Raw genomic sequence first — 27,213 nt, 5'->3', positions numbered from 1 at the left:
CACGTAGGGTACAACAAACAAAGAGCAAGGCAAAGCATTATGCCAGGATGGCTGAGAAGCATCCTTTCAATATGTGATTGTCCTGCTGAGTAGAGATGAACTGAAGTGGCACCACCGGCACAGGATGTGTGAAAGTGCAGCAGCCTGCAGCCCAGCCTGCCTCAGCAAGACCCACCTGGGCTGCTCTTGGTATAAAAGCTTTTTCTTTCCTATGAACATTTATTTGGTGGGCTCCTGGACAGCTGCACTGAGCAGACTGTACATTTATAAACATCCCATTTCATCAGGCTTTGTTTTCCCTGTGAGCAATTCCAGCGCCCATTTCAAGGGTTGGCTGCTGAGATCATGGAGGACAAAACCCATCTGAATGCATGCTCTGAAGAACCAGGATGGTGATGTAGATGATATCCCCCGGTGCCAGCCCCAGGCTGGGGGTCATCAGCAACAGAGGGGTCTTATGTGGACCTGGAATAGCAGAATGTTTGGCCACCTCAGAGATAGATGATCAAGCATTGCCCTGATATTCACACAAGGGTCTTGTGACTCCTGCAAACACATGACTTCTGTTCAGAATCTGGCATCTGCCAAGCTCCAGTTTTTGCTTTCCCTCCCACCTTCACTTGACCAACGAAATAGGAACCAAACCCAGCATCCCCAGTGCCGTGAGGAGCTCTGGGAGCGCCACCCCAGCTGTCACCTCTCCTGTCCTCAGCAGGATGCAAGCAAAGAGCTGTCAGTGGCAGACTGCATTCCCTCTGCATGCTGACACCACATGCGTCGTACCTTTGGGAAGGAGAGATGTGCAGCCCACTGAGCTGCAGCGGCAAGGCAGCATCAGCACTGCTGCTGGCATGCGGCCGGCTGGGCTGGCAGTGCTGCAGGCTCAGTGCCTGCCTGCTGTCCACTGGGCTCCCACCTGCAGCGTGGGGCATGGGCCTCTTGCCCACTGCAGGGCCGTTATCCTGCAATGGAAGAAAAAAAAGCAGAAAAAGCATGAGGTTTCTTGCTCTTGGTGTGAATGCAACACGAGGCTGCTCTGTGATGTGAAACTGCAGTAGCTGTATTTCATACACACCGTGGAAATGAGAGGTTTGCACCAGGAGGACAGTCTGTAATTAGATCTCGCTGAATCTATGCAGCCTTTCCTGGTCTCTAATCACAAACCTGCCTGTTTCTCCAGGGCCGGCCGTGGCCAAGGATCCTCCATTTACCCTCCTGTAAAAGCACACTTGTTATTTCTGCAGGAGAAGGGCTGTGAGGCTGCTCCAGTCCCCGCGGCCGTTCCTGCAGTGCTCAGTGCCTTCCTGCTGCTTCACCCAGCAAAGCACAGCAGCAGCCGGCCGCACTGTGGGCACACGGTGTGACCCAAAGCTGAGTTCTTGGGTTTTTCTCTGGAATTCCTACACTTTTGCCTACTTGCAGCTATTTCCATCCATATGAGTCAGAAACACACCCGTGGTGATGAAAGAAATAGGCCCTTCTGCAGGCAGCCGTGCTCTCTTTCATGTTTCCACCCATCCCAGGGCTGACGTGCAGTGCTGCTGCCCCGCTGCAAAGGAGAGCACTGCCCGCATCTGTGGCACAAGGGCTGAGCAGAGAGGGAAAAATACCTGCAAACAACCAGCAAAGCACATAGCGTGGGCTCTAAGCCTACATCTGACCAAAAACATCTAATAAATACTAATGGGAAACAAATGTCTATCACTGGTGCAGAGGAGAAAACACCAGCACTTCCAAGCGTAGTAAAAAACGAACGGTTAAGAGAAATAAAAAACAGATCCTGCCAGAAAAACATTTTGCAAGTCCAATCCTTCGGCCTTCCTGGGGCAAAACCCCCATTGATAAAAACAGGGCTTTAGTAAGAGCTGTGGGATGGGGCCCTCACGTTTCCCTGTACCCCAGATGTGTGATTGCAGCCCTGGGTGCCATCACCACACGGCACACCTGCACACACACACGTGGGAAAGTGGTTTTCAACCCAATTGCTCCAAATTAGCTATTAAGAAGGGAATTCTACTGCCAGGAATAACATTTTTAACTATTCCCCAATTTCTGCTCTTCAAAAAACAAAAAAAAACAACCTAAAAATTGCAACCAGGCTGCAGGTTTCCAGTTCCCAGATTGACATCGCTATTTCAAGGGAAATAAAGAAATTTCAACCATGACATGGGGAGGAAAATAGGGATCGTAAAGGATTTGGGGAGGCAAGCAGCAGCACGTGCCCCTGGACGGCAGGGCACCAGGATCTGTGGGCTTCAGGGCTCAAACAGCACTGCGTCCATTGGGACGTGCCAGGACTCCTGCCCTCCCCACAGCACAACAGAGCCTTCCCCTCTGCAGGCTTACCATAACCCACAGCAGCCCACGAAGCATGGCGTGCTCCTTCCTGCCCCACTCAGCAATTCACAAAGCAAATGCTTCCAGAAAGCATCAGGTCTGCTCAGTCCAGCCCCTACCCAAGGATGGGCACCAGTGCTGAGTGCCAGGATCAGCAGGGCGCTGCTACCCCCATGGGGCTGGGAACCCCAAACCTCTAACAGGGACAGTCAGGCTGATGGGCTCCTGCTGAGCCTCCCCTGCTCTGTGCAGATTTGCTGAGCCAAGCTGGCATCAGGGGGCAGCTGAAGGGGAACACATAGAAAGCATTTTTCCCCTCTATGCGCACAAAGAGTTTTGTTCTTTGTCTTTACTTCTCTGCTAAAATCTTCCCTCTTGCATGAAAAACCATTCCCTGGATCGAATTCAGTCTCCCTTTTTCCATCACAAAAGCTGGTTCAGAGTTTTCCCACGAGACCTGCATGAGGCTTTACATCATGCACTGCGCTCACGCCTTCGTTCTCAGAAACCTAGAACCAGATGGATTTCTTTCCAGTTCTCAAAATTCAAGATCACAAAGTTTCTTCCCCCTTTGGGACCTAATTTGCTTCTCTCCGCTGGCTTTTTTTCCTGCTTTTTACGGCCTCTCTTAAATTAAGAGGGTTTGCAAACCCATTCTGAGAGCTGGCCTGCTCAGCTTCGCCGAGGAGAGCTCCTGCAGCCTGCAGAGCAGAGATGTGCAATCTGCTTTCTCACGCTTGCCTTTGAGGAGCATCCATCACTGAGAGGGGCTGAGCTGACACACAGCATCTGGGGCTCCTGGAGCTCAGGTTGAGTGGTTCATGGCTTTGCAGCTCCTGCCAAACATTGCTCAGCCAATTAACAGGCTGCTTTGCCCAAACCCTTACATTGGTCTGCATCTCTGTTGGAAACGGGAACGGATCTTCCATTTCCCTAATGAAAAATGTTTCTTTTGCATCAACGCTGGCACAAAGGCATGCTTTCAGCCCACGACCTGTCCGTGCACAGTGGCAGCAGGAATGCCTTCTCCTCACACAGGTGTTGCTCAGCTCCAGCAGCTCCATCCAGCAGAATAGAGACTACGTGCAAGAAAGACAGAATACGCACACAAATATATCCTGTGGCTTCACTGTTTCTAGGCAAACCCTGGGTACAAAGCAGGCTCTGCTCTGCTGGCTCACAAAAGCTGTGCTGCAGACTCCGCTGGTGCAGCTGAATTGGAACTTCCATTCCCAGGCTTTAAGTCAAATCCACAACGCAAGAGAAGACTCAGAAATTAAACACTTCTGTCAAGCTAATCCCTGCTAGAAGAAGTGTTCCCATAGCTAGAAAAAACGTGCAGCCAACCAGGAATTTTGGAAAGGTTTAGGGAATTCGTCTCAGTCTCTTCTCTCTCTTTGGAAGAGTTTGCATCATGTTTTGTAACCAACATTTGTAAGGTCAACAAAAAGCATAAATCTGCTTGGATTTTTAAAAATACATCGAGGCAAGCAGGCAGCTGAAATGGTGTGCTCAATGGGAATAACTCCCAGATCCAGAACTGGGCAGACTTTAAGGACGGATTTAAACCCAAGCCCTTCCCTCAGCATGCAGAGCTGCCTCCATCGCACTGCAGCACTGCAGCAGTCACTGCCCACAGCCCTCCAGGCATTCACTGCACAAATGCTGCTTCTGAAGTTGTGGGAACTCACATTTCTGCCCCATAAAGGCTTTAGGGACAGCTTTGCAGAACAAAAGATGTAATAACATTGTGACTCAAAGCATTTAAAACGTGCTCATTTCGCAAGGCTTTCAGCTAGACCCTTAAGAGTGCAAGAGCACAGAATGAGCCTGGTCTTACAGAGACTAAAACCAAAACATCAGTATGAGAGGCACCTCAAGGGACCAGAGCACATCCAGGGCTCAGAGCTGTGGGATGGCACCAACCGTGCTTTGCTCCGTGCACTGTTTATTTTCCTAAGGCAAAGCAGGGAGGGGGGCAATCCTGCTGCCTTTATAAACACCCAGCAGCAGACCTAATGAAGCTGAAGGTCACTGACAGCTCAGCTCAGCCAACAGCAGCTCCCTGATGTACTTCAGACCCGCTGCCTTCCTACAAACAGGACAGCAGCAGCCAGACGCATGCTGCCAAAATCCCGAGTTAGCGCATTGCTCAGCACTGGGGTCACTGCACAGAGGTCCCACTGTGACCATGCTGTCACTCACATCCCTCCTGCAGGGAGAGCCGTGGAGCCAGCTGCTCCCTGAGCTGCTGTCACTGAGCTCAGATGCACCCCAGGGACACAGCCAGCATTCCTCTGCCCTGACCTCTGCACTGTACAGCTAGATGATGGGGAGCAGAGGGCAGAAGTACTTCTCTGCAGAGCCAGGGTCACTTTTGCACTGGAATATGCGCAGGGCTGCAGCCATGCCTGAAAGTGGTACAGTGCTGGGAAAGCCAGCTGCAACCCTGGGCTTGGTGATGCTGCATGGGTGTACAACAGCACATCCCTCAGGACTGAAATTCAGCCTCTGCACAAAACCACAACGCAGACATCCCTTCCGCTGTATCCCCAGCTTTTCAATAGCAAGCACAGCACTTCGTATCTGATAAAGTGGTTCAGAGTCCTGGAAATCTTATTAGCACACAAAGGAGGCAAAGGGCAGACAGCACTGTGCTCGTCTTAATGCAAAGAACAGACAGATGCTGTGGCGTGCCCCCAGGAATGGATCGACCCTCCAGCTTTGGCCCATGCTGTGCAACCACTTCTCTCCATCTATTCCACATCATCCTCAGGTGAGCAGCTAGGAACAGAGCTGAGCAGCACAGCGGGGCAGGAGGTTGTCTGCTGGTGGGAGGCAGCTGGGACAGGAGGGCACAGACCCCCCCTACGCCACGCACACTTTAACAGCTCCCTGGCAGAGATGTGCTATGCTGTGAGCACACTGCTGGCATGGCTGCGTGCTGCTTCGCAAACAAGTGGGTGTCAGCCTCACCAAGCACAGCACTGCTTGCCGGGCTCAGCTCAGAAGATCATCAGATAAGGACACAGTTTGCTGAAGCTGGATGAACGGAGAATGTGAGTTATTTCATGAGGTGGACCTCAGCTCTTCTGCCAAGACTATTTCAGTACAAACCACAGTACAGAAGAGAGCTCTCCCCGCCACGTACTCCTCACTGCATGCATCCTGCAGACATCTGCCCAACAGCAGAGCCCTCTGTATCACCACCCAGGACACAGCCCACATCCCAGTCCTCATCCCAGCTCGGGATGCTGCAGGCAGCACTCTGCAATGACAGCTCCCTCCATAAGGACTCAGTTTGGCCTATTTTTGTATTACATTCTGAAACTGCTAAAGCTCTGCCAGCTACAAAAGAAAAAACACTGCAAGAAAGCTCCCATTGCATTTCTTAAAGCTGTTGCAGCATGGAGCAGGACTGAGCTGAGACCCAGCATCTGACATGAGTCCAAAAGCACAAAACTCCATTTTGGAGACACACATCTCTCCATACAGCAGCCTTGATTTGTGCACAAGGAGTAATTACACCAACACCCAAACAAGCCCTGCAGTCCCCTCCTGTGTAAGAACAGGGGATCAGAAGCAAAATCAACAAAGAGGAACAGCAGAACATTTCCTTCCAGTGCTGAATGAAGAGGGATTACAGCAGTCCCGACAGCAGCTATCTGATGTGCAATTGCACGGATGGGGAAGTTCCTAAATCATCTGCAAGTGATGGCTGGGGATTTCTTAACATCCAGAATTGTTCAGAGGGGCGGGAAGCACCGACCCATTGCTGAAGGAGTGCTCTCAGGAGAAGCTGCTCCAGGATGTAAAATGAGGCATTATTATTAATAATAACAATAAAAATTAAAAAGTGCTTTTGGGATAAGCTAGGAAAGTATTCCAGCTCAGTGCTTGCACGTGTTCTGCTCTGATAGAGCACAGCACACATCTGACTGCAAGACAATCTCTCCCCATTAGCAAAGCACTGCAGAGCTGCACAGCCACTGGTGGGGGCACAGGGTCCCCATCCCCAGGAGCAGCCACTGCACTGGGAGCACACGGAGCCCCTCAGCACTTTGTCCCCAAGGGGATCCAGCTCCCCCACAGCCTCTTAGAAACCCACAGCAACGGAAAAAGTTACCCGAGAACGGCAAGAATGATCAAAATGTGTTTCCATTTATCTGGCCCGCTCCAGCGCAGAGGGCATGTTTTTAATATCAGCCTTGCAAGGGTGTGTTTAACAAGCAGACAGAGGAGGGCTTTGTACGAGCAGGGCTGCTTCATTAGCACTGTCATAGGGAAGCAGGACAAGTGCTGAGGATGCAGGATGCGCTCCTCGTGGTTCCACAGTGCCTCCAGCAGAGCCCTCCTGCACAGACTGCACTCTGCTCCCTGCAGAGAAGTCAGAGAGCAGCACCGTGTTCAGGGTTATTTACTGATGGCGTTGGGGGCTCAGGAGCACCTCAGGATGTAGAGGTGATAACGAGTGGCTGCACAGAGCGATCATTCCAGGTAAGCAGAAAGGGAAACCGCAGTGTGTTAAGTCAGCTTTCCCTGTGGACCAACCAGAGCTCCGTGTGCTTTCACACAGACAGTGACAAGCGTTCCCCAGTGCAGCAGCATGCCATCTCTCCTTCCCCGTGCCAGCAGTCACCCCTGGAACAGATGTTATCAAGGAAAACAACACAGCACACCTATCCCTGAGGAAATGCCACTGGATGAAGGGCTATTTTGTCCTAAATCTGCCCAAGCTGTCGTTATTTTCTTACAGCTCCTGTTCACTTTCAATGAGAGCAAGCTATGCCAGGTACTTGGATAGGAAAAAAACCAACACCATCTTGAAAATTTCATCCTATTTTTTTCCCCCACTCACCCACAGAACATTCTTTCCTCTTTCATGCATCAGGATTATTGAAGCTTGCTTGCTAACGATGCTGGTAATGAAGAGGTAGAGATGATCTCACATAGGTTACCAACACAGCAGCTCAACGCATTGCAATGGACTGAGAACATTCATTTGCTTTCAAATGAGTCAATATCAAACCACACAGCAAACCTCACAGGCACACAGAGATGTGCTGGGCAACCCCTTCACCCAGTAAACCAGATCATCAAACTTGGTGGTGTATGAACTCAACACATACGAACTATGGGAAGGGGGAAGTAGCCTAAAACTATTTCAAGGACAGCCCCAAACCTATTGCAAATTATTGCAATTTGAGGGCAGAATTCCAGAGGAATTTATGTTTTTTTAACCTTGCATCTCGAAGCAGACTGCGTTTATTCAGATGCTAAGAAATGTACCTCAAAGTTGCACACTGGAGCCAAGCTATTACTTGACACCAAGCCTTTTGCTTTCTGCAATCTAACCAGAGCTGTCGTGGCAGGGATGGATCTGATGCCACATGGGGCTGAGCGCTCTTGCTCCCATGGGATGACGGCCAGCTCTGCAATAGGCTGCACTCCCAGAGCTCAGTCATCCTCAGCACTGGGCAAGCCAGAGGATTGCTGTGATAATGCAAAGCTCTGAATACCAGCAGAAAGTGGATTTCCAACCAGTAACTACCCTGATCCAAGAGGCTGCTGGGTGAGAAGAAATGGGAAATGGGACGCTGCCCACCAGCTGCATGGAGTCCCTGGGTTGCAGCCATTGGGAAGAGCAAGAGCAGGAATGTGCTCTCTGAACCCACTCCATCACGCTCCCAGGCCTTTCCTGGTGCCCTGCCACAGATGTGTTTAGGTTAGCCACTGATTGCTCCAGATTTAGACATTGTTTGTGTAGGTTTGGAGTCAGGGAAATCCATCCCTGCCCCCTCCATGACACTCTATGTAACTGTCTAATTTTTTTAAAAAGATCCATATGTAGCATATATTAATAGTAGGAATCAAACCCAATCTGCATTAAATGTCAGAAATGTTGTATCTGGCAGTGGAACCGCTGCACATTTGTTCCTTATTTAACATTATTCATAGGGTTTTGGGCACATCAAAGTCTATTAAGAAGGCCTGTCAGAAAAGAGATTGCTGTAATGGATTAATGAAGCACGCACGGCCAGAACTCAACGCCAAGGCTCCAGCTGGTCCCCAAGCTGCAAGAGGGACAAGAGGGGTCCCTTCTGCAGGGACACGGCCACTGTGCTGCAGCTCAAGTGAATGCCCTCGTCCCCATCTGCTGCCCCTTGTCACCCCACAGGAAAGCAAGATTTTGGCAGATCAGTTGCAACGGCCACAGCATCAATGGGTGTGAATGCAGAGATTCTGGTGGCACATGGAGGACCTGACCCCATCCTCCCCGCACTGAGCTCATCGTTGGGTAACTTCCAGTGCTGTCAGGTCAGTTCCTCACTCCTTGAAGGGAACAAGGCAATGCTACCCCCAGCAGCAGCATCACCTTAGCTGCTTTGATATTCACCCTAGATCCTCAGAGTCCACTCAGGGTCTTGGTTGCTACAACAAGCAGAAGAGCCAAGCCAGCAGCACCTGCTCCTGGGGTTTTTGCAAGCACTGGAGAAGGGCTCTTATGGAACAGCCTCCAACACAAACCACCTTCAGGCAGAGAAGAACCATATCTGAGAACAATGGCTGCGGCCACTGCAGGATTTCATCCCATGCCGCACACTCAGCTAGCTGGGATGCTGAACAGGAGCAGAAAGACAGCTTTCCTCTGCCTTCTGAGGAGAGCCAGAGTCACCTGTGAATTTGCTAAGGACCTGCTGGGCAGGACGAGATCAGTTCAGCCCATCACCTTCTGACTACTGCAGGCAGCAGTGCCATCACCGTGCAGACACAGGGCCAGGACACGCAGGGTGCACAGGAAGGTTGAGGGAAAGAGCTGAGGACAGAGGGGAGAACAGCTGAAAGACAGAAAAAGGAGGAGAAAGGAGTGAGACAGGAAGAGCGGGGACCATGAGGCAAACCCACACAACCACCCTTTAAGCAGATCACCACCACAGGGTTAGGAGGACACGGTGAATTGAGGGAAGAGGAGCAGGAGGCAGGTGCAGCAGGAAGCAGTGTGGGAGGTCATTGCAAGCTGGAGACCACGAGCTCCATCCCTGAGCCCCAGCCTTGCTGCTCCAGGCAGGCACCAGTTCCTCTCCTGCCCTGCTTTCTGCCCCATCCCCACACTGCCACTTCTGCCCACAAACCCAGGAGAACACTTCCCCAGACCCAGCTCTGCTGCCCAGCACACCCAGCACAGCCATCCTGATGCTCCCTTACCTGCGGCTCAGGCTCGATGTTGATGCGGTAAGCTTGTGCCTTCCCATCCTCCAGTATGGGTGGTGACCAGCTCCTCCCCTCAGTTCTGTAACAGGAAATCAGGTACATTCAGCTTAGATTTAAAAAGCAACATGGCAGAAACAATATACAGGAACAGTAGGAACAACAGCTGCTTCCCAGTGAGAAGGCATGTAGAGGATGAGCCATCTCATGCCTTTCAATGCAGCTGCTGCAGAAAGCCCCGAAATCCAGTTTTTATTCATCTGCATCCCTCCAGCACTGCCACACCAGGCAGCACACAATTCAGAGGTCTGTGCTGCTCAGGAACCAAATGGGAAGCAGATAACATTGGTTCTGCAAAGACATCACCATACAACTTCCCATATGTTGTTGTCAGAACAGACAAAGCCTGCTCCATTGCTTCTCATCCTCACCAGGGATAAGGAGCAATATGAGAAATGCAGCACACAGTGCACATCATCGTGCTTAACTTCACTGCCTGCATGCACACCTTAATGGAAGTGTTCTTGCTCTAGGAGGCACCAACCACTCATTGCTGCAGCCCAGTGCCTTTGCTTGGACTCTGGCCTCTGACATGTGCTGTGCTCAGTTTGGGTTTAATCATCTGCAGAGTCCAAGTGTGAAAAAGAAAGAGCATAGTTTTAACCCAGGAATCCGTGATGAGGAGTGTTGGGCTCAGTATTTCCCACTGAAACCCACCTGCAGGCAGCCCTGCTTTACACACACCACCACGCACCCCACAAACTCAGAGCCGGACCCAAAACCCAAAAAAGCAGAGACTGCCACAGCCCTTCATGCACAGTGGGATGCTGTCCTGAGGTCTGAGGCTTCTTTGCTCCAAATCACCACCCTGTCTCACCATCACTGCTTTTCTCAACAGGAAGGAGGTTGATCTTTTTTCCTACATAGATGTCTCGTTCTGATAAGCTCTCTCTACCACAATTACTCGATTCTAGGCTCAGACCTTTCTGCCTAAATTGGTCTCCCAGACTGCTGTTTGCTGGGACAGAGGAAGCTGACCTTCCTGGGAACGGCAGCATTCCCAGCATTCACCATCATCTGCTGCTGCATGTATTGCTTCCACATTCAGAACCAGAATACTGCATTCAGAATCTCATCTGGAGGCCCAGAACAATGAAGGCTCCTGATTGCATTGGCAGAGACCTCATTACAGTTTCCGTGCTTTCCCCCCACGCTCTGCATCAGCCCCATGCTGGCTCACACCATTGCTGAGGAGCAGGCAGTTATGGCTCTCCTGTTTGCACTGCTCTGCAGCCCACATGCCAAATACAGCTCACATAAAAACAAATCCCCACAGATTTTGATTCGCCAGTAAATAAGTGCCACAAAGCCATCCTGCTTGCAGTAGGCAGGAGCGATAAGCAGCAGCACATCCTCTCTGTGCAAGCACTGCCAGGCTGCAGTCCCCCACCCACTGACCCCATCTCAGAGTGCAGCTAAATGTGCATCTCCCAGAGCTGTGGGTCTGCACACTTAGTGACAGAGGCGCTCAGAGTGCAGGCACCCAGCTAGAAGCCTGATCATAGTTGGTGCTTTTAATGATGAAACTCAAAAGCTTTGCCATCACTCCCCTGGAGCAACCAGAAGTTTCCTCACATACACAAGATGCAACCTCACCAGCCCCCAGCAATGGCCGGAACAAACCCAGACTGACCTCAGCAGCAGCTTCCAGTTGAGCTGCTCTGAAATTAAACTGATATGGCACAGCTTTGGTTTTATCCAACACCTTCAGAGACTTCCTGCCAAGCAGAAGGGATCAAGGGAGCAGCCAGCCCTACCCAAGAGACACCAAGGTCTACTAAAGTATCAGGTGCATTCCTGCTCAGAGACTTTCCCTCTCCCAGGGGAACGAACCCAAAGCAGCATCCCCAGCAGCAGGGAGACCCACTGGGGCTTTGGGCTCAGCAGGGCCACCCCAAGGCACTCACCCTGTGCTGCTCGGGCACAGCAGAGGCCAATCACACTCCGCAACACAACGGCTGAGAGCTCAGACACCACAATTACATGTTCCAAGCTGTTTAATTCACAGGAAAAGTGTTTTCAGATACATTGCAGGGGATTAAAGTCAGCTATGTGGAAATCATTACTCTGCATTAACAACGCTCTGCTCTATTCTGACGGCTGCTCGGACAATCCTAAGGAAAATAAACTGACCCAGGCCCTTCAACACAAGGCTGCGTGAGAAACAGGCTCATTAACAAGACAAACCTAAAACAAATAAAGCAAGCTGCAGACACCTTTTACCCCACAATTTGTTTTCTAAAAAGACTCTGTATCACTTTCAAAGAATCACTCACATACACTCACACATTTTCACCGCAATGTTTTTGCACCTGGTAACAATCTGCCATTCCTGCTCTCAGCATTGACAGAGCCATTCTCACACTGTAAGAATCCCCACATCCCCTTCCTGCAGCCCTTTCCATGCTCACATGCAGCGCTCAGCAGTGCAGCCCAGGATGTGCCACCACCTCCCCCTATGACCACATCCACTCAGTGCCTCCGTAGGGCAGCAGCTTTGGGTTCTGCCCATCTCCCACCATTAAGGTCTCAGCTGCAGAGGTGACTCCTGCTGCTCACACGGCCATTGCCCTGCTGGGAGGGGATGCTCACGATGCTCACCATGGGGCTGCAGGATCAGCCCCTACCACACCAGCACCTCACAAAGGGCACAGCTGTGGGGCTGCTGCCTTCTCTCCCCTGGCACCAGGCACTGCAGCACTGTTGGTTTTCCCCTCTGTTCGTCCTCACATGGCTCCAGAGGGGAAGCTGTGATTCACTTTTTCAGTTGTTCTCAAGTTTCCAGGAGGGGCACATCACGCACTGTAACATTTCCATCTCCCAGCAGTGTGGCTCAGGCCAATATAGCATCCAGAAAGATGTGTGCAGAGACAAGGGGACTCCAGCAAGTCAGTGACGTGTGGGTCCAGGCAGATCCCATCGCTGGGCTTCCTCCTCCAGGGAGGCACCTTCCTGAGAACCCCCCACCCTGGGACAAACAGGAGTGAGCAGAGCCCACGCTGCAGACTTACATGGGTTTCAGCAAAGCACAGCTCCAGCTGAGCTCTGTGGCTGCTCTCACTTGAAGCATATCCCCATCTGAAGAAATAAGTCTTCTCAAATAACCAGGGCTGCACCAGAACCCAAGAGACACTGATGTGTAAAGGAACAGGCGAGGCTTTCTTTAGAAAAAGTAAGAGCACTGCACAGCACTACGTGAGAAGAGGCTGAGCTGTGCTGTTGTGCCAGTTAGCTCAGGGCCAGAGCACACAGCACACACCAGCCCGAGGGCTGACAGCCTTCCAGGAGGAGGATAAGGTGAGTTAAGGGGAGAAAAATAATGTTAATAAGCCAAGAGAATTCAGGTGCAATCTTTCAGCTTGCAATTATTCAGTTTTCACAGCTTCTCATTGCTGCTCAGCAGAGACACTGAATGCCCCCCCTGCCATCCTCCCAGCACTCAGTGCAGAGCCAGGCTGCTCTCAGCACTGCTTCCCATCACGCTGCCAGGAAATTGCACGTTTGCCTTTGGTCAGAAGCACTCTGTTTGTCTTCTTCCAGACTGAAAGCAGAGGCAGCTCCTGCCATGCCACCAGGCAAGAGAGCCAAACCCAGTGTAAGGTCTCTAATGACAGACTGTGCTAAGGAAGAGGCCCACGTCCATTTGCAGTTCACCCACGCTGTCACACCTCACTGGTGTGACACAAAACCCATTCCAGCTGGTTCCTCCCAAGCACAGGGAGCAAACAGTCCGTGCTGCATGGGAAAGCTCTACACCCCAGAGGTTTATCCTGCACACAAACTACCACTCATCCTGGTTCTTTATTTGCTTACCCATCAGTGTGACTGAGAATCTTCGTCAAGTGACCCTGATAAACGATAATCAGCATCTCCCTCTGCATCTCCATCATAGGGCTCTATGCACCCTATGCACACAGAGCCCAGGTGGGTCAGGCTGCTGTCGGGACACCCAGGTCTGTGTGCCTGCCCCAATAGATGGCAAACAACCCTTCCTGCTTTTTTCCCCATATGGTTTTCACCCGTTCTGACTTCCCTACTTTCAGTCAAAGGCAATTCACTGAATGCAATCTGAAAACTAAACCAACTCTGTTACACATCACCAATGTCAGAGTTTCCCATCAGGAGGAATTACAGAAAGCTCTCTGGGCCCTGCAAGACAGTTGCTCTCTAAAGAACCCCAAAGCTGAACAACAATAAGGCCCTGTGATGGCCTTGCTGCTGAGCTAAGCTACCCCACACACAGACCCCCCACATGGGCCCCTGCTGCTCTCTGCATCCATCCAGGGGATTTAAATCTGCATTTACACACACAGAATCACAGAATCAGGTTGGAAAAGACCTCTCAGATATGATTCTATGATACAGCCAGCTTCCTCTGAGGAGCAAACATTGCTGCCAGCAAACCCTGGGCTGCAGAGCACCAAAATGGGAAATGGCTCTGAAGAACAAATCACCTCCTTTATAGGATATGGGTGAACAGCAGGACTGCACAATGCTTGCACAGGGCAACTGCTGCCACTCCTGAACCACTGTGCCGTCAGCAGAGCAAAACAAAAGCATCATCTCTTTGTCCTAACATGTCAGCAGGGATAAAGGTCAGAAACCCCTGAATTACCTTGCCTCAACACAGCAGCTTCTATCAGGCTCCTACAGCGGGATGCACAACAGCTTCAGCTCAGAGTTTAATGCCCACAGTTCGGTGGCTGACTTCCAATGCTTGTCCCTGACTCCCTCAGTCCCCACCAGGTGGGGGACCATCCTCCTGCCCTGTTCTATAGCCATGAATTGGGGGCAGCCATACAGCCTTCAGCTTACAGATTAAAAAAAAAAAAAAAAATCAGTTGAAAAATCTGATGATTTCATCAAGGCTCTTGAGTCACATCTGGCAGAGCCCCGTTCCAGGCATGACAAAGTTTCCACCTCCAGCAGGCACACTGCAGAGCAATCAGAGCTTTGCTGGGCACAAAGTGAGCGATGGCCACTGGCACGGCCCCACATCTGGCTGGGCAGATGGAAAGAAGTCTTCAAGCTGCTGTGATGACAATGTTCCCTTTCACTATTCAGCTAAGTTTTATCTTCTGCATATAAACATGGACATATAAGTACTGAGTAAGTTCAGCATTGCAGGATGACACTGCACACACAGACACATTTACAGATAGTCAGTGTTCAGGGCAAAAAATACCTGCAACTCCATCTCCCTCAACAAAAGATTGTCCCCCTCTGCTCTGCCCTCATGAGGCCCCATCTGCAGTACTGTGTCCAGGCTGGGACCCCCAGTACAGGAGGGATGTGGGGCTGTTGAAGTAGGACCAGAAGAGGGGCGCAAGGATGGCCAGAGGGCTGAGCATCCTATGAATTAAGTTGGAGGGTGTCGGGTCTGTTCAGCTTGGAGAAGAGAAGGCTCCAGGGAGACCTCACTGCAGCCTTCCAGTACTTGAAGGGAGCTTACAAGCAGGAGGGGAACAGACTTCTTTTACACGGTCTGATATGGGGGGAATGGCTTTAAATTAAAGGAGGAGAGACGACTGTTACACATTAGGAAGAAATTTTTTCCCAGAGGCTGTGACGCACCAACCCAGGCTGCCCAGAGAGGCTGCAGTGCCCCATCCCAGGAGGCACTGAAGGCCACGTGGGTGACATTTTAGGCAGCCTGATCTAGAGGTTGGCAACCTTTCCCATGGCAAGGGGTGGAATGAGATGAGCTTTAAGGTCCCTCCCAATCTAAGCCACTCTATGTTTCTATGAGCAAAGACATGCCAATTGATGCTAAAAAGGGGCCGAGAAACAGGACTTGGTAGCAGCCTCCTGAAAATTGCTCCTGGTGAAAGCCAGAGAAGTCCCACCTGCATGAAGGGTCCTTTCTTTTCTCCTCCTCCCCCTTTCTTTCCCAAAGTTGCAGCCATGTAACCACTACAGCATGGCTGGGCTCGGTGATCCCTGCAGCAGTCAGGCTTTGTAAGTGCCTCTGCCCCATGAACCCCCAGGAACAAAACCAGGTTTGTGCTTCACAGCAGTGCTCCTCACACAGCAAGCAGGGTGGCTGCACCACGCTCTGGGACCCAGCTACCAGTCAGAAGCCACATATTTCCTAAGAGATGCATAAACACTCAGTGACAGCTTCTTCATAGCAGGAAATGCCTTTTTAATCTGAAGTGGATAATTATGACAAATTTATTTAAATCTGTTAAGAGATAGCAGCCATTTAGGAGCCTTATAAGGAACAGATCATTTGTGACTTGCATCAAAAGCCTTTAGCTAAAAGACTAACTTCAACAGAAAGCAAAGAAACCAAAACAAACCTTCATTTTGCTTTGAAATATTAAGAAACAAAAATGCCACGTGTAGCTGGCAGCACCTCCAGACACATTCATGGAAGAGACATTTAGGAAAACAATGGGTAGGAGCCAACAGAATATGGGAGGCTTCTCCCAAATGGGGTTTTGGCTGCAGTGCTTCTCCTGCTCAGGTCACCTCCTGCATAGGAGGTTTGCAGGGTCTGATCCTGCTCAGCCCCTGGGACCTTTGAGAGGTGCTGAGGGAGAATCCAGACCCACTCATTTAATCGGTGCTCCTTCAAAAACAGCTTTTGCCTCAGTGTGTCTAAAACCACAGAACAGCTGCACCAGGATGCATCCAGAAGCAAACCCCACGGCACGCCTGCTCTGGGGTTGGCTGCAAGCCTTCTGCAGAAGGATCAACCAAAACGGACAAGAGCACAAAGAGCAAAAAGAGCAAAGCACCACTGCAATACGTTGCTGAGGACACAGCACAGCAGGCCGTTCCCACCTGCTCACAGACAGCAGCAGCTGCTCCACGCATGCCTTGATCTTGTTCTGTGCCTCCAGGTGCGTCATGGCTTCCGTGCTCTCCCCATTAATGGCCAGAATGATGTCTCCAGGGCACAGGTTGGCCAGGGCTGCTTTACTTCCAGGGTTAATCTAGGTGAGAAGAGATAGAAGATGCATTTAAAAGAATGCTCAATTTAAAGAAATTAACGTTTATTGGAGTAACAGCTCCCTCAGTGTGCTCATCTCTGGAGAAGACCTGCGTGTTCTGCCAAGCCAACAGCACTCAGGTTCCACCTGGGCTCACACCAACATCTCTGGGGTTCATGCCACACAGAGATGCCATCAGGTGCCAGCTCTCAGCCCACAGGGCTCCATCAGCCCCAGCACGTGCCCAGGTCCCCTTCAAACACCACAATGCACTCCTTCAACACAGCATCACAGAATATCCTGAGTTGGAAGGCACCCATAAGGACCATCAAGTCCAACTCCTTCAGCCCGCAGGCCTTAAAACAAGCTCTGGGAATCAGTCCCTAGAAGCACATAAAAACTCTGGAAAAAGATGTAATTTAAGGGTGAGAGCAGTCACCCTAATTGCTTCCTGCAGGGACGCTGCGTTTCACATCAGTTTTTCCTGACCGTTGTTCAAGGATCCGTCACTCTGTAGCTCTGCACAGAATGTCCCACAGCCCATCCATCCCCACAGCCCATCCTGACTGTTTGTGTAGGAACATCAAAACCTTACAGAGCTTCCAACTCCCTTCCCAAGGTACCACTTGTGCTCAGACACAGGGCCAATCCCACAGCCTACAGAAAAACCTTGAGAAGTTACCCTTTCCTTTACATCAACCCAATTACTACGCTTTTAACTCTCGGGATAAGACAAAACAGTGCAACACACAGGCAGGACAGGTAAGCATGTCTGCAAGTGCATCACTACAGTGTCTGTGCCCTGAACCTGGAGGTGCACGGGGAGCTCTGAACGCTCCGTGCAGCTGAGCAGAGCTGATGCCATGCTGAGCCTTTTGTCGTGCTGTCGGCGCAGATCAGCACTCACCCTTTGCTCTTCAATAGTTCCTCCAAACAAACCTGCCCAGCCACCTCCTGGCTGCCTCTGACTCAGCCCAGAGCAAACAAAGGGAGGCATTTCTCACCGCAGAGCACATCGGCTGCAGAGTTGTGACATGGGGCATTTTAATCCCGGAGAGATTAATTGTTTTTGTTGGCAGTCCCCCCCCCCCCCCCCCCGGAATTCATTTATCCTTTTGTTTTTCTTTGAACCCACATTAGAAACAATGGCATTCCCCAGCACCAGGCTCCTTCCACAGCCTGGGAAGCTGCCAGCCCTGCCCTGTGCCAGGCAGGAGCCCGTGGAGCACCTCCAAGCACACACCTCTGCAGAACAACGTGCTGCCACATGCATCCCCTGGTGTCGGCCACCCAGCCCTGTGCTGACAGCCCGACCCAACGCCACCACATCTTGTTCTCATCTGCTCCTCGTGTCTGATGCGTTTCTCCCTTTACACTGATCTTAACCAGATCATACCTTCCTTGGAGAAAAGCTGCTCATAGATGGGGCTCTTTGCTGTTTCCTATTTTCGGTTTCTGGTTTATTTCAGATTATTTTGGCAGCATCTTCATGTTAGCATTTTATGCTATCCATGGAGATGACTGAGGGCTGGAAACGGAGCAGAGCTCCAAGAGCACATTAGTTTGAGATACAGCATCAGGGTCATAGTCTGGGAACCAGCACAGGAACACGTGGCAGGTCCAGAGCTCACATCTGCCAGTGATGAATGCTTGAGATGCTCCAAGCCAAGTTCTCCCAACTGCAGCTGTGTGACACCATCAGCACCAAAAGGTGCCAGAGCAAAGCAAACCAGGCTGTGCCACTGTGCTGTTCTGAGGGCAGGACCAGGCTGTGGTACAGCCCTACCTGCTCTATGTGGAGCCACACAGCCTCCTGCAAGACATGAAGAAAAGGGCACAGCATTAAGTGTAATAAGCTTTGTTGTAGCACGTTTCCAGTCCAGCCTCCAGCTTACCGCATGGAAATGCACAAGTAAATGGGAAGGAGCAGAGGGACATGGGTCAGCTCAAACCTGAACGCTCTGAGGACTTCAGAAGCCACATTTCCTCCCCAACAACAGCTGCCATCACACCAGCACTGAGTATCCACCTCCACAAACAGGGAAGCCTTGACCCTCACACTCTGCGGCTGCAGCTCTGTTAGGGTGCAGCCATGCACTTCACATGGACGCCACATCAGCAGGGCACTGAAATCCTGGGGCAGCAGGGAGCTGCTAACATAGACACCCACCCATCCATGCCTCTGTTGAGAGAGGGCTTTGCTGCACTGCAAGCAGCGTGCATGATGTGAACGAAGCACCAATTTCAGAGTAACTGGATACATCACGGTTACAAACGCTGCAAAACCAATCTGCTCCGAGTCACTGGGGCTGTGTGCTCTCCAGAGGGGCCTCCGTCAGAGGAGCTGATTCTTGAGGACGTGTTTATGAAAACCAGCAACAAGGCTTGTTTGGGAGGTGCCCAGCGGTGCCAGGAAGGAGCTGCTGTGGAGTTCCCCCCCCATCACAGCCTCTGGCACACACAGCCTTGCAGCTCCATCCACACGCACCACACGCACCCCCCCCCCCCCCCCCTCGTGTGCCCCTCAGCACACACACACAACGTGTGGCACTCCCTGAGCTCCAGAGCCAAGCCCTGTCAGGAGAGAACAACCTTCTGCATTTAACCCCTCTGCAGGAGTAAGGGATTGCTTCTTTGTTTCCCTTTCACAGCGTGTATACCTGTAAGACATCAACACAAAACACCAGAGGAAACAGAACTAAAACAAGGGGAAGCAGATGCCCACACACCATCCTTCTCCCTGTGCTCTGTCCCTGTGGCAGATACAGCTGCTACACTGAGAGCACCAGCCCAGAGGGACTGGGGGGGACCACGAGCAGGGTAACAGCACCAGACCTACACCAGAGCCCAGCACTGCTGCTCACTGAGGACATCGGTGTCACCACATCAAGGGCAATTCCATCCCAGCGCTGCCCATGGGAAATACCACCAGGCTATGCTGCAATAGGATCAACCCAGCAGCCATGGGGATGCTCTGGAGCAGGTCTGGGAAAAGCCCCAAGTCCAGCAGTGCCTCTCATCTGGCCGCTGGGGCCCCGCTGTGATTTACTGAGTGCTAGCATCTGACTTTGGGCCAAGGAAATAATGCACACTGAGGCAAGTGTTCCACTAAGCCAGCACAGCTTCCAGCACCAGCTATCTAGTTTGGTAAGCAGTATTATTTGCACTAAGAGTTGACTTTTGTAACACATATAGCACGATTCCTTCAGTTCTGGAGCACAACCGCTGCAGGGCACCAGCCCCACACAAGCAGCCAGCACAGAGCCAACCCCCAGCAGGAACCCAGTGCTGCTCTGATGGCACTGCCACCACCCTGTGGGCAGCCAGGGACCGACCCAAGCACTGCAAGTCCCACCCAGCAGCAGTTCTGCACAGGAGGGCTCCAGAACCTGGTCAACATCACCAGCTGGAATAATGAATCATTATGGTTGGGAGAGACCATTAAGATCATCTAACACTTGTGCAAAAGCTTTACGGGTCACGTTAAAAAGTTACATTAGTAGATGAACATATTGAGCACTACAGCAACAAAACAACTCATCTCATCAATTAACGAAATCACTTTCACAGCACTTAATGAGTGAAGGTGCACAGTCCCACGCAACCCTATGCAGACCACACTGTAACACATTACCTTGGATTTAAGATTGACAAGTCATGGGGAAATTTCTGCTCTGCAAGCATGATCAAAAGAGCCTGATTAAAGCCTTGGAGAGCCTCTCAAGGTAGTGTGACAAAGTTCTCAGCTTCTAAACAAAGCAAACTTGTGCTCACAGGAGGCACACAGTGCAGCCATGGCTGCTCTGACAGCAGCACTGTCTGAGCACAGGAAGAAGCGGGGTTTGGTGGCCATCTAACAGAGACAGAGCCCCCAAATCCTCTGAGCACTCTTCACAGGGATGCTCCTCAGTGCTCCAAAGCACTGTGCTTTGAGCCAACATACATTCCTCACTAATCCAGTTGCATTTTTATAATTGCTTAAATAGAAGCTGTGCAGCACCTAAGGCTTGTGCCGTTGGACTCAGCACTGCAGGAAAGCCCCAACTTCCCACACCATCTCTAGGAATTTGGGTTCTTTGGAGAATCCCATGGGCACATTGCAGAGTGAAACCCTGAGCTGCTTGCAGAACTGCCCTCAAAGTATGCTCAGCACACCCTGCCAGTGCCACCAAGCACAAGGCACTCAGTACAAGCAGCTCACACCCAGCTGGAGAGCAAACCTGAAATCCCAGCCTGGTGAAAGCAACATGCCGTCAGCCCCATGCTGCTGCCACACCACCACCTTCCCCTGCTTTATCTGTGCATGGAGATATCCCACAGGGTTTGGCCTTTGTGCTGAAAGCCCTGTGTGTGCTGAGGGCTTCCAGGCAGCATTCTGTGCCTTACAGTGGGTGACAGCTCCCAGGGTCAGTATTTCTGCAGAATTATGTAGGGATTAATGGGTGAGAACATGAGCTGCAAGGTTTTGCTTCTCCAGTTGACAAGAAGGATGGAGCGAGGGAGGAGCTCCAAAGGCATCTTCATGACATTTGGAAAACTTATGAGTGGAAATACTCACACAGAGATTTTTTTTTAAATAGGGATCTGTTCTGTATGGTCATAGAGGCTTACTTTCTGCAACCCCCCCCCATGCATGGAGACATTCACATACACCGTGCTCCATGGCTCTGCCTCTGCTCCAATGGCCCAACATATCCTCCTCTTGCTTGGGGCTGCATGCAAGCACTGAAGTTGAAACCAAACGCCTCAGCCCTTATCTGCAGGGCTCACAGCACACGTGGTGCTCATGGCTGTGCACAAACCCATCGCACTCACAGCTGGTGCCTCACTGCAGTCCCCACCCACAGCAAATCACAGCCTGCACCTCCTGTTAACAAGTTTGCTCTGGCTGCGTTATCAGCCCCACACTCCAGCACCCGTGGACACAGGTGACTTAAAGCATATAGATAATTCACTGCGTGCTTGGGTATCAGAGCCAGGAGAGGACATGGAGCTCAAATCAAACAGAAGTTCAAATATTATTTGTAAGAGGATGTGCATGCTCTAGGACTCACTGTGTCACCTGCAGACACCACCTGCACTTCCCCCAAGCAAGAAGAGTGAATTGCAACTGTCTGTGTTAATGCTACATAGCCCATAGTGACACACTTGCCGTAAAGGACTGATGTCCCTCCAGCAGGAACACCTACACAAGTGGACCCTCAGTTCCTAAAGGGAAGGAGACGGGGCGAGGAGAAATGGTTTCAGGCTGAAAAAGGGGAGATTTAGATTGGTTATAAGGAAGAAGTTGCTTATGCTAAAGGTAGAGAGGCACAGGTCAGGCTGGGGAGCTCTGAGCACTGAGCTGTGGTGCCTCTGCTCACTGCAGGGAGTGGGACCAGGTGGCCTTCAGAGCTCTATCCCAACCCAATCCAAGCTATGATTCTATGTTTAACCAACACTTACTGTGCTATAGAGCAACACAAAGTTTAAGACCAAACCAAACACCCCAGGTATTTCCCTTGCACGCTGCCCACACCAACAGCAGCACTCCGATACCTCACTTTATTCTACTTTATCCTTGCATCAAGCAGGTTACACCCATGCACTTCTCCAAGCAGCTCTGCCTACCTGTCCCAACAGGCAATCTTTCAATCTCTGAAATGAAGGTGATGTCAATATTCTAACAAGAGCCAAAAGAACCCTTTCTGCTTTGTTCGACCCAGTGGAGGCCTGAAGCACTCTCAGGGGTGTGCTGCATTTGTTTTGCTGCACCCGCACCAAGGTCAGCCTGGGTATGAATAGACCTCTGTGAATCATTCTTTCCGCCTGGTTTCCCACTTGGGATTATCAGCGTGCTTGATTAGGGTAATTAGCAGTAGCTTTCCTTCCAACATGCAATACTGCTGCTGTCTCCTGCACCAGCTCTTACTCTGCTTCCAGTTATTAAGTGAAGCCTCCATGTCTCAGTACCTTCAGCAGCAAACATCTCTGCAATGCTTCTGTGAGCGCTCATCTTCAGTTCACGTTCAGTGCTGAGTACCAGAATGGCACAGATGTTCCACTGAGCCCCTTACAGCCATCACTGCGAGACCAACCACGGTGAAAGAACAGGCAAAAGGAATTCCTTCCATTTAAAAACACTGTTCCCATTTGAACCACATTGGAACAAACACAAACGTGCAACAGTGACACAGCTCTTTCATACAGACAGGAAAGCTGAAGGGCAGCAGAAGCCAGAGGTGTTCCTTGCTTTAGGCTCTACCAGAGCCATTATTTCAGAGCACACAGCAAAGTGGGTCATTTCCACTTAACAAACAATCCAATACACACCATTTGCATACAAAGCTAAGAAACAGCTTTATGGCCTAGCAGCTGAACAAAGGGAAAGCCACATTCCCTTCGCTGGCATCTCCAGCTGCATCCCTGTAGCCAACAGGTGGGCACCTATGGGGTTATCAGCCCCACTCTGCCATCCCAGCCTGCTGAACACCCACCCCATAAGTCACAGCAGTCAGTGGGCAGGAGCACAGCAAGGGGGGAGCAAACACAGCAGCCCTCGTAGGAACTCCTCCACAGACAGAACCCCTCCTCGAGTTCCCCAGCCTGCAACAGAACTATTTGCTCAAACAGAAAAGTTCCTTACACTGAAAAGCCAACCCGAACTTGCCAAACAATGCCCAAATAATGGATTGCAGACCCATTATTTCTTGCTCTCCTCGTGTTACGGTTCCACACCCATAGCTGAAAATGCATGCTCTGCTACTCTCCTGGAGGCCAGCATGTATACCGATGTTGGGGGCAGTGGATAAAAGAACGACTGTGTCCTTTTCTTAAATGCCATTAAATAGCCTTTTAGTTTAAGAAAAAAACATTTACTAACACTGGATTCAGTCCATTTGTCAATACCTGCCAAGCTGCTATGACAAACAGCAGCAGTGCTTGGCATTGGCAGAGCTGGGCAGGAGGCAATGCCAGCTGCTGCAGGAACTCCACAGGCAAGTTCAGGCCATTAAATGCATTCTAGTTACACTAATGACTGATTATCTTCTGAAGGGGCAGACCAGCTGCGATCCCACACAGACCCACAGCAGTGACTGATGTGGTTATGGGCACAGCACTGTGTCAGTTGTTCCACATACCTGCATGGAGCTGCAGCAGCCCCAGCACAGCCCCGTTGTCACCCCCCTCAGCCAAGGAACAGCAGCTGACAGCTACCAGAAAATGAACCCAGCTCCAAACCCACTTTCTACTGAGTCATTAAACAGACTCTAAGCAGACGCTCTGGGTCACTTCCCTTCCCCTATAAATATCCCTAGAAGGAGGAACCTTTAATTACACAATGCACTACGCCCAGCTCCAACTTTCTGTAACCATAGCACAAAGCAAAGCAGGGCTCCCCCTAGGCCCACCCATCAGCATTTGCATTTCCTTATCTCTAAGGCTGGAGAACTTCGTGCTCCAGCTCAAGCCCTCGAGCTCAGCATCAGCTGTTCTCGATGCAATCCCCATTTATCATTAGCAAAGCACAGTGGGAAGAGAATTGCTTTCAAATAGATCATGGATCAATTTAATGAGCTCCTTGGGAACAGCTGCAAGTGATGGACTCACCACCACCAGCTGCACCTGTGCAACTGTGGCCACATAGGGAGCTCATGGGTAAAGCAAGCCCTGGTAACTCATTCAAGCCCCATTTCAAACCAGTGTTGTACGACTTCATTGTTTTCCACACTGCCAAAGCTGTGTTTTCTTCATGTTCATCCTCTGCAGGTACTGCCCAAGGCTTGGCTTTGAGCACCCGCTGCTCCAACAGCTCCCCTCACAGCATCACTTCTTTATCTCTTACCCTCCCCTCCCAGCCCCACTTTGGGGTTGGTCTCCACCGATTTAATATCTCTGCCATCAGAGCAATGGCACTCAGCTAGGTTTTGGAAGAGCTCTCCAGGAAGGCAGCAGCATGAGCTCCAAACAACACAGGTCTATTGGGGCTGAAGACAAATCATTTCCTTCAGCAGTCTAGCAAAGACCAGAGAAACCAACCTACAAGCAACCAAGACTTTTTTCCCACCACCCTCCACCACCCACCATCCCTACACAGGGAATTCACATTTCACAACAAGTAGGAGTAGGATTAGAAAGAGGCAGACAGCTTTGGCACCGAGACCTGTCTGAAAGCCACCCACAGCCATCTCAAATCCCAAAACACAGCCGCTGAGCTCCCACTGTAAGCAGCAGCACGCAGCCACGCACCCAGCACCCCACTCTGCTCCCCACGCAGCAGGCAGGCAGGCGATGCTCGCAGCAGCATGCAGGAGCCCCACGGTCTGCTCCCTCCTCCCACCACAACTTCTGCCTTTTACAGTCTCTGTTTGTAATTTAATGACGTTTTAATACAAAATAAATAAGAGAGCACTTGGAAGGAGGCGAAAGCCAGCCAAGAGCCTCAACAATGGGCTGCGGGGAGAGGATCCCTCCCACACTTCTGTCTGCAGCCCTGCAGATCTCCTCTTGCCCCAGGTGGGGGGGGACCAGGGGCCACGGCCTCAGTTTCGCCCAACAGAGGGACCTAAATGCTGCTCAAGCAATTAGTTTAATTATCTCATTACGATTCTGAGATGGAAAGAGCATGGCAGCACACCTGCTCTGTGCACAGCTCTCAGAGCCCCCCAGCCCCGGCCATTGCTACCACTGCAGAGGGAACCCAGCAGTTCCTCCTTCATTGCACCCTTTTTGGGTGTTATTTCCCAAGCCAGCAAGGGCTCTTTATGGTAAGAGCAGAGCCCAGGATGGGGACTGCAGTACGCCCAATGCCCATCATCATGCCCTGCACCATCACAGGAGCATCGCCTCCCGCCCAGCCAGGGCAGCACCAGGAGATGGATGAGAGGGAGGAGAGCCTGATCCATGACCTGAGCACCACCCTGCGACACCCTCTTCTGCTCAGAGGAGGACCTGTCCCAATAAATGCTGTTCTCACACCTCCAGAGGTCCCACATCCCAGCTGCGCGCTGCCTCACTGTGCAGAAGCAGACTTTGTTTTCTCTTGTTGAACATTAAGCCAAACTTTTTCAAAGCAACAGCAAAGCAGCTCCCACCTCTGCCTTAAGATGTTCCACTGCACAGCAGAAACACTCGCGCAGACACCCACAGGCAGCTGTGAAGTTCAGTATTACTCTGCACAGCTGGGGGGGAGGGAAAAGGGAAAGAGAGTTTTCTTTTCACCTCCTCTCTATTTGCCCTCTCCGAGCTCCCCCACATCCATCCTTCACCCCATGAGGGGCACCAGAACAAAAGCAGTCACTGGGAGCTACGCGAGAGGCGCATCTGAGCTCCAACACAAACCAGCAGATTTTAAGAGGTGCTTTCTTCCCTAATTCATTCTTTATAGCACAGGGTAAATGTTTTCCATTTTCTGTCATGGCTTTGGCGGGCGAAGAAAGAGATGGCAAACAGCTTTTATGTGTTAGGACAACAGTTTTACGATCCAGCTGTTCCCAGAGCCTCTCAATGCTCTCACTGTTTATCGAGCCCACGGATACCCCCAAACCCAGAGGAAGGGCTGAGCAGCGATGGGCACTGCTCCCATTGCAGCGTAGGCATGGAGCACGGGAACAACCCCACCGTGCGCGGGACTCAGCTCGCTCTCTCTACACACAGAGCCCACTGTGCGCTCACCGAGATGCTTTTAAGAAGTTTCCAGAACGCATCTTCGGGCTGTCATGCAGCACTACGAGTACACTTCGTCCAACCACCAGTCCTACATGGGTCCCATAGACCCCGCAGCCATGCACAGGACTCCGCCCCAACCCCACCGGTGCCCCCCCCCCAGATCCCACAGACCCGCTTTTGGGAACGAACCCGTGCGCCTTGCCAACTTTAAACCTAAATCTCAGGAACTAAAGACTACAAAAGGGGCCGAGCAGCATCTGCACCGGAGCCGAACGCTGACCCGGGAGGGAGGGAGGGATGGATGAATGAACGCAGCCCCCCGCCCCGCTCACCCTGGAGATGGTCAGCGGCGTGCTGAAGTCCTTACCGCCCACCAGGCGGAAGCCCCACGGCGAGGGGCCGCGCAGGGCCACCGAGTGCGGCATAGCGGGGTCGGGGCTCCGTGCCCAGCGCTGCGCTCCGCTCCCGCCCGCCGCCGTCGCATCCACTTAAAGCGGCTCCGAGGCCCCGAGGCCGGCCCTGCAGTGGGGCGGGCCGGGGGGGCGGGCCCGGGCGGCGGGGCGGGGGGGTGCGGGGCCGGGTGGGGACCGGCGGGGAGCGGGGAAGCTGGGGAGCGAGTCCCGTCGGGGGAGGTTGGGACCCGTCCGCGTGTTGGGCGACCCTGCGGGGTCCCCGTGCTGTGCTACAAAGCTGGTGGCACCCCGATAGGTGAGCGGAGCTCCTTGTCCCCGCCGGGAAAGGAGTCTGGGGTGGGGGCTCCCAGCTTCCGGTGGCACCCAGCATCTCTAGGGAAGCACCAAACATCCCCGGGGGTTTGCACGCGCTCAGTTTGGTTTCGCTTTGATTTTGGGGGTGGTTGGATGATTGATGTGGTCAAAGCAAAACTGAACAAAGTGACCGAAACCAATCGTGGCCACAGCCAATGCAAATTTCTGCTGCTTCCCCAAGAGTGTGAGGCAGATGCTGTGATATTTTGGTGAAATAAGAGGCTTTACTGGTTGTTCATCACAACATGCGTGTT

General features: G+C 51.6%; 1 protein-coding gene across 3 annotated transcripts in view; it reads right to left on the bottom strand.

Annotated features, from left to right (window-relative positions):
- PDLIM4 (PDZ and LIM domain 4) overlaps positions 1–26,715 on the bottom strand; it is a 32,587-nt gene extending 5,872 nt beyond the window's left edge. The window contains exons 1-4 of one of the 3 annotated variants that reach the window (XM_048961129.1): positions 26,525–26,715; positions 16,396–16,547; positions 9,544–9,628; positions 784–962 (exon numbers count right to left, since the gene is read on the bottom strand). In XM_048961129.1, coding sequence (XP_048817086.1) covers positions 784–962; positions 9,544–9,628; positions 16,396–16,547; positions 26,525–26,617 — 509 coding nt within the window. In that variant the 5' untranslated portion in view covers positions 26,618–26,715. Of the gene's footprint in view, positions 1–783; positions 963–9,543; positions 9,629–16,395; positions 16,548–23,665; positions 24,003–26,524 lie in introns of those variants that run through there. The other 2 variants (XM_048961127.1, XM_048961130.1) reach the window with 2 other exon arrangements.
- Positions 26,716–27,213: the final 498 nt, after the last annotated feature.

Source organism: Lagopus muta, chromosome 14 (assembly GCF_023343835.1).
Source record: "Lagopus muta isolate bLagMut1 chromosome 14, bLagMut1 primary, whole genome shotgun sequence".
NCBI lineage: Eukaryota > Metazoa > Chordata > Aves > Galliformes > Phasianidae > Lagopus > Lagopus muta.
Note: the sequence above shows the minus strand (reverse complement) of the source record. Positions and strands in the feature narration are given on the sequence as shown.